Source organism: Hyalella azteca, unplaced genomic scaffold (assembly GCF_000764305.2).
Source record: "Hyalella azteca isolate HAZT.00-mixed unplaced genomic scaffold, Hazt_2.0.2 contig4739, whole genome shotgun sequence".
Classification (NCBI taxonomy): domain Eukaryota; kingdom Metazoa; phylum Arthropoda; class Malacostraca; order Amphipoda; family Hyalellidae; genus Hyalella; species Hyalella azteca.
In genome coordinates, this window is record NW_025934950.1 from 157920 (window position 1) to 166320 (window position 8401).

The following is an 8401-nucleotide window of genomic DNA, read 5'->3' on the forward strand; positions in this document are numbered from 1 at the left end:
CAGCATAACAAAACATTTTCAAAACGATAATTGTTCCCTTGATTAGAAGATAACTATTCACAAAGCCAACATGATTTTAGATCCTAAATTACGACCATGCCAGGACCAGCAGGACAAATTTCTCTAATCCGAAGCGTCGCGATAGCCGAGCACATTCCATTATTGTCCAAGTTACGAATTTGCAAAATTGTAGAAGCGGGCCTTGCAATTAAAACATTCTAATAGCAATCGTGAGATACCTGATCGCCTTACAAAACCCTTATAAAACTTGTAATAAAAGTCTCCATAAAACTAAGGAATCGGCCCGAAAGTTTGGACACTCGCCGGCCGACGCTCCCAGTCGTTCTCGCAGAGTCCAATGGTCCGTGAAAGTCTACGCTGCTCTCGCCCAATTTCATGGCCCACAGGCAATCGGGGAAGAATGGTTGCGCACGCTCTCACTCACCATCGATTTCAAATTCATTTCGAATGAAGCCATGAGTGGAAAGAATCCATTATTATGGCCTGCATTAGCGTACGCAATCGCAAGGGAAGCTCCTCACAAAATGTGATTGAAGCAGAGGGCTTCAAGCGGGCTCAAATGTTACTAAATTCACAAGGGGTCGTGGAGAAGGAACACAGTAAAAATCCAGCTTAACTTTCATATCAGGAATCTATTAACAGGTAACTTGGACAAGAGGAAGGCCTTTATATCCATGATTTTCATCGTCAGTAATTATGATGGACCGCACGTGCATGGTTGAACTATAAAAAGTTGACCCGTGAGTATTTCCGCCATTCAGTTCAGCTTTCTTGTTACTTCACTGAGATCGAGAAACGTAAAAAATCCCATCATTCTCATTACGGATTGGTTGACTGGTTTGATCGCATTTCGGTCAATGGTTAATGCCAATGACGTCACTGAGGTCAGTGAATTCACAGGCGAACAACAAACTACATCCACAAAAATGAGCTTCACATGGGTAAACCTTATACTAGTTCAATCTTGCCACACATGCGTCGGTAAGACCTTTTTATAAAAACTAATTGCATTCTGTTGCGAGTTCACCAAAGGCAAGGTCTCCACAAAGCCTATTACCGAGGTCTAAAAATTAAAGACTTCAAATAATATCGAATATCAACAGCATCAACCCCTCTTGGTGGTACGGTTAATCAATAATTTTGTTCAGTAACTACAGTTAACTTATCCTAGCTAGTATTCTCTCAAGAACTGTTAATTTAGGTGTGTTGTGGTATTCTTGTGCTAACCAAGAATTGTTAACTTCGCTCATTGTTGAGCTTGTTGCTCAGTTCAGAAGTTCGTGAAATTTTTTTTGCTCATTCATGAAAAGATTCTCACCAATCCTCAAAATTGTGAACGACGCACGCATGTCTTATTTCCTTTTGATTGATCTGATAAACTCGCTAAAAATTCGTCTACACAGCAGAGAACACAATGAAAGTTGGGCCATTTTCCAAAATCCCGCTCACCCCAGCGGACGAAAATTAACATCAATTAACTTTCTTCCACCCTTTTTTCTTGATTAAAAAGGGATATTAAAAGTGAGTAATTCGTTAATAAAAATTTATATAAGGCGGAGAAGAAGAGAGATTCAACCCACACGTAATTATTGAAAGCAGAAGCCAAAGTCCTAACGCTTCGATACATCAAGACAAGCGCCACAACTTGCCACTCAATAAACCAACGTTAAAACTAGAGCACAAGATCTCATCTCAGCTCCTCTTCTCTATGTACAGGACGCGTGGCCAGCGTCACTGAGCATTTCGTAAGTACGATACCCAGAGTCATGGAACTAAGCCTAAGTACTGTTATAAAATAGCACTTGCATCATGCACTTCATTTATTCGTCATAAAATACAGTACAAATACTTTACTCAACCCACAGAGATGCGAGTATAAAAACAAATGACAGAGACACAGTTTTTACTGTTGCGAACACAACTCTTCGAGCTCCATCATGTTCATTAAATTCACTCGTAATTCCATTGAAGATATTCAACAGCAATAGCGCTGAAAAAATGCTGCTGATCTAAGAATAGTTCACATCTTCAGAGATGATAAAATCACTTACAATTTTACGAAGCAAGAGGTTAAAATTGTATTTAGATTTTTCATCACATACCGATCACATAAGGAAGGAGAAATATCGTAGGTTTGCGTTAATTGCTGGTTATAATTTGATGGATCTACACTTGCAACTAACAATCTATTGAACTTTTTTACTTGCATCATTCTCCAAAAATATGACAGGACAAACATTATATAAGGTTTTATTCGTACACTTCAATAAATAATCGTTTTTTCCCTACACGCAAATTGTTATGAGAAAATAATCACACTGAAGGAGAAGTGCTGCAATTCAGATCATTATTATTACAGCTAATATAAATAAGATATGCAATGCAGTAATAAAAAAAAAACAAGATAGAAAAAGTGAACAATGCGCAATTGCGTTGAACCAGATTTGCGTAACTGGATCAAGTCTGCCTGAACTGAAACATGAGATTAGTACTGAGAAATTATAGATTGGTATCTATAAGAGATCAGTATCCAAATTTTGATAAATGAGCAATTATCGCGGCGATGATAGAAAATGGCAGGTTAGCTGACCTTTAGTGGATTAGTATTGAAAAACAACACAAAGCTGTGATGAATAAAAGGACGAACGACGCTTGAAAAATGCAGAGAAATGAGAAAACATTACAACGACTGGCTTGCAGTTGCCTTCTGACTCCTACGGCCTTACGATGGAGAGACGGTTAGGACACCACAAAACATTTCGAAAAAACTGCTATAGTTCGTAATTAGTCAATGGGAAGATAATGCAACACATTTACAAAAGCCAATGTGCCCCAACACATACCAAGAATACAATGCAGAGACGTCACACATAAAATTACGCATAACCCTAAAGTTTAATACGTACAACATCGATCTACTTCTGATGAGTAAAAAATGTGAAGAAAGATATATAGCAGGAGTAGATGACGGAAGAATAGGAGACCTAAACAATAATGGGCCGAGACAGTCTAGGGTCGTTGGATACACAGATGACATCCTTTGGCTACCGTCTAGGAAAGATCAGCTGGCAACTTCAGTTGGTACCAGCACTAGTAAGTATTCGTTCTAGTGATAGGAGTAATGTTCAAACTTAATGATTGATATATGCTACAATAGAATGAATAACGTAAATGTAAAAAATGATACATAAACGGCATCAGGATGAGCATTGTAAGCGAAGTCTAAACTCGTCAAGAAGAAAAGCTTGAGAAACAGTTGGCTCCTCTCACAACCTGCATGAGGGAAATTTGACTTAAAACAATTACAACTTAATAGAAATTACTATTTTAAGCCATAAATTTTGAAGTAGCAAGAATAAATTTAAACAATATCCCAATAAGTGTTACACGAAGTATACAACATAATATAAATAAGAAAACCTTATGAAATTAGGAGCGGCCGAGACTTGAATATGGACTAATAAGAGCAGTTTCACAAATATAGACAGAAAATATGTCAAGTACAACGTCAAGTTTTTCATTGCATAAACGCCTATGAAATAACAAGTAGGAAATTACTTAATGTCTCTTCTCAACCAGACGTAGCGCTGTTGTATTTAGCAGTTTAGGCAAGGCAGACCTAGCATATGATTGGGATTGAGCAAAGAACTAATTTGTGCTTGTCGCAATCGAGATAGGAGGACGAGGAAGCATATGAATTAAGAAATTCAATTTGTATTCGATATTCCGCTGGATTTAGTGATGGCGCTTGGCTGGACAGCAACAGCACGTGAAGGCGGCGAGGAAGCATCGAGAAAGGAACGTTTCAGGGCCCCTGGTCCGCACTCCGCCAGTTAGGTCCCGGGGTGGACGAGGCTGACGAGCTACCGTTGCTCGCCGAGCTGCCCACGGAGGCCGTGCTGGTCGTGATCGTGGCCATCGTGGCCATGGTCACCGTGGAGGACGCCGCTCCGATGAATTTGAACATGTCTAGAGCATATTTTACCCTGTAGAGGTAAAATTTGAAACATGAGAAATTGAAAAAAGTAAACATTTGATAACAAGAATCGATCAAGTTGCCTAACAATAATTTAGACGATAAATAACAAATAGATAATGGCTTGGATACCATTTTAGTTCTTTTCATAGAATTTTTCTTTTCTATTTAAAAAAATTTAAATCCGCAAACGATAACGACAAAAAACAATTCTGTAGGCATCAAATGCACAGAACAGGAGAAAAATTACGTGGCTCCTCTTGCAACAGTAACAGTACCACTTATCTTGTTTGGGGTATCGTATGGCGTTCAATAATGCATTTGCTAGAAAGTAGCACAAAAAGGGAATGACATTAACAAAGCTCAAAATGAGACAGAATTGAAGTTATGCTTGAGAAAACGTGGGAATCGGTAATATAGCGATAGATACGTTGATAGTGGCCCGGTTGATATGCAAGTTACATCTAACGAACTATTTCAAAAATATTCTTAAGGAATTGGTTGAGGAGAGAAAAATGTCAAGACACTACAGTAATGAACTCGTCAATCGCACATCATAATTAGCGATGGACGAAGTATATCTATGAAGTAGAAGTAGCATATGAATCTTCCTTCTGAAAAGAACTGAAGGTCGTATCTACTTGTCAAAAAGCGAGGCGTGGTTGGTAGACAGGAGTCCTTCCAATGCCTTTTCAATGCGCGCCTCTCGCAGACGAAGCTGGCGGTCCAGGGGGTTGGGATCCGCAGTGTCTGCAAGATTCCCTACACACATCGTCGCTGCCATCTGCAGTGCCGGCGTCTGCAGCCGCTGTTGATGAAGAATAAATTATGTGAAATTGTCAGCCGGTATGAATAGGGGGAATAAATGTTCAGTAAAGCTAATCTGCTACGAGATCAATTAAGAATTATATGCCAGCTATAATTTAGCATTTTCGTCTTCAGTCACTAGAGAAATGTCATATTGATACTGCTCAAAATACGCCAGAATTGCAGAAAAAACACTCGAGATGATAAAGCATTAGAGCAAACCATGTAATTGAAGAGTTTCTTGAGAATGTCATCGTTGCCGATAAGAACTTCCTTGGATTGCTCGCCGTTAGCGATGTTGGCGAGGACGCACAGCGCCTGCTCCTTCACGTCAGGAGTGAGGTCGCCCTCCAGCAGCCAGATCACGATCTGCCACACACCAACCAACATCATAACCATACCTGAGCCTTATTAAAATGAAGCCTTCAAACTCAGCATTGAAATTTAACGAGTACCTAGTTAATACGAGTTATGACGCCGATATATTATATACAGGAGTTTCCAGCCAGAATTATTCATTTAAGACATTTAATTTGTCATTTCCAGAATGCCGAATGCAAGCTTAAAAAAATTTTCAGATGATTCATAGCGAGTAATTTTCCTGTGAATTATACGATGGAATAGGGCTCTCTTAAATTCTTCGGTACACTAACACATGGCCGAAAGACTAAAAAAAATATATATAAAAGAGTTTCAGAGCTATTGTGCATAATGAAATTTCAGGAATCTGCAGTTCGTTAAATGGAAAGAGAATAATGTGCTGAAGAAGTAATAGGAGCAAGAAAAACGCAGCACTTGCCTTGCTTTCAAATACCGTTTTTATCAACCCAGAACAGGGTTGTTTGGCTGTCATCGCCATGATTTTTAAGTTTAGAAAGTGACGTATATTCAAAAACAAGCATCAATATAACTTTACCAGCGTTTGCTTAGCACTTGAAGTTCTCGTATGTGATTAAATCACGCGAAACACTTTAGGAAAAAACACAATAACAAAAAATAGCCCTGAAGTGGAAGACGCACCTGGAGGACAGCGTTGCTGTTGGTGCGCATGATGGTGTCGATGTCTTGCTTGGGGCTCAGCAGGTTGCGTAAGAGGCCCAGGGTCTTGCAGATGAGCTCCTTATCGTTTGTGGAAACCAAATTGAACATTGCATCTACCGACAGATGTTGCAGTATCTTTTCCTGAGAACGATGAGTTAGATATAGTTCAATCTACAATAAATTACATCCATCATATAGTAGAAGATAATATTCGTCATGCAGGCACTCAAATCTAGTAATAAATAAATGAGAAACGTCTGCAAAATTAGGAATTTCCACTATACGATAGTTCAGTAAATTGAGGCGACAAAATCTGATCAAAATCAGTCACGGTACACAGGAGTCAACATTATGATACCGAAAGCAATAGAACAACTCATACCTTCACAGAAAGGTCAGCTTGAAAGGAGACGTTCATGAGGCCCCATAACGCATTAAACTTGAGGTCGTAGTTATCACTTCTAGTGAAGTTAGCCAGTATTCCTATGATACCAGAGTTCATTAAATGCTCCTTACAGAGACTGAACTCCAACGCCAAGTTTGTTATCGCGCACAATGCGGATACTTTGAGTTCGTCATCAGCTGTCAGGTCCTGTAGAATGGCCACCAGGAATTTCCATACGGGGTTATCCTGCACAAGTGACAATAATTAACAAATATTTTCGTGGAATGGATTAAATTAAATTGCAGGTGAGAATGTATCCAGTCATGTTCATCTCAGCTACAACCTGAGTAAAGCTTCCTAAAAAGTTAGCATGAGAAATTAAGCCCAAGAAGATGTCTTCACTAAACATTTGGCCTGCGTAATTATGATGCATCTTACAATGATTTCACGTGAGTTTAATCTCAATACATTACAGTGAAGCAGATTACGAATAATGCCCACTTTCATAATGGGTTGGTTTATCAACTGCCCAATTAGAACACTCGGGATATTGAGATATGGAGCAACAAAGCTCGGTTCATTACGATTCAAGTGATGAAGTAACTTCAAGAATGTTATTAAATTAGACATCACACGAATAAGAAATCTCTTGAAATTTTCGGGAACAATAGACATGAAGTGATCACTTCTTCAACGTTCCGTAACAATAAGCATAACGTGATCACTAATGTGGCGCAAAGATTACGTTAGAGGTATATATAACTTATAACGAGGTTAGTTTATTATGTATGTTTAATGCATACACGGACTGCCAAAAAAGGAGTGCGCTTGAGAATACCCATCAAGTAACCAAGAATAAGCTGACAGCTAATTTAAGATTTGAAGTTGAGATAGTACCACAGAGAACGTCCTGCAGACATACCTGGAAAGTGGTGCGCAGAGTGTAGACGGAGCGTGTGAGGGAGTGTAGGCAGCGGGCGGCGGCGAGCTTGAGGGCAGGAGAGCCAGACTCGAGTTTCTCGTTGATGCACTCGATGAGGCCGTGACCCTTGACGATCTTCTGACGTACGGCTTCGTTGTTGGCGGCCAGTGAGGCGTAGACAAGAAGGGCAGCCTCACACATCAGGTCAGAGTACAGCTCTGGCTCGTCAAATTGTCCGCAAGACTGAAACATTCACGGAAATTTTCAATTGTATTCCGAAGAGCGTTATTTAGCGAGAGTAATCAACATGGAACATGTTAACATATGTTACTAAATCCAAGTACATGTTAAGAGTATTTCAGTTACCAGTGCAATAAATGATGCCTGATTAAAAACGGTCAAATGATACTTTGAAAGAGAAAGGAATAATATCAAGAAAGCACAGAAGAAAAAAAATTGCAGAATCAGCATCGAGAGCTACGTTACAAGTAACAGAGACTCACAACGCTAGAAAACAAATGTACGTGAACACATCAGAGAAACATACGAGGCACGACCCTGACGCACCGAGACTGAAATAGCTCGACTTCAGTGAGCTAATGAGATTACCAGTTATTCCATTCAAGATGATCATGAATTCGGCAAAATGATACAGGTATGAGTTACGTATTTACATAGCGTATCAAATGTAACTTTAACCTGTCACGTCTCAATCCAGACATTTAAAAGACGTCAAGACAGATTAAAATCTCAATACCCGTTTCATTTTTAAACACTGAGATACCGTACATGAAATCATAACCGGGCCTGAATAGTTAATGTACAATAAGCGTTATCACAACAATATTTCCATAATAAAGATGCGAATACTCACGCTAGGACTGAGATACTCTGGTTTAGGAAGAGATTCATCCTCCTGCGGCACATGGGAGAGGAACTCTTTGAGTGTGGTGACGAGATGGTCGGTGATGGCCGCTGTGCTCTGCAGGTCATGACTGAACTCAGTGAGGTGAGCGAGCTGACGTGCTGCCTCCACCCGCAGCCATGTGGGGCGGTCGCTGGCACACAGCCGCACCTGCAATAGAGCGTATTATACGTGTACTGCTACTAGGGACATTATTGATGTGAATGAAGACCATAAGAGAGGGATCAAATGAAGCATTATGCCGGTCTGAACGAGGGTCATGGCTGATGTGAATGACGGTTGGACTGATGTGAATGACGGTGAGGACTGATGTGAATGACGGTG

The 8401-nt window shown here is 39.9% G+C and overlaps 1 protein-coding gene across 1 annotated transcript; it reads right to left on the minus strand.

Annotated features, from left to right (window-relative positions):
- Positions 1 to 1550: 1550 nt before the first annotated feature.
- Positions 1551 to 8227, minus strand: LOC108681552 (armadillo repeat-containing protein 8; the record flags this gene model as incomplete). Its single annotated transcript, XM_018170596.1, has 7 exons — positions 1551 to 4007; positions 4639 to 4805; positions 5027 to 5173; positions 5825 to 5986; positions 6228 to 6476; positions 7153 to 7395; positions 8027 to 8227. Coding segments are annotated over 7 exons (1350 nt in total), but the record flags the coding sequence as incomplete, so codon positions are not given.
- Positions 8228 to 8401: the final 174 nt, after the last annotated feature.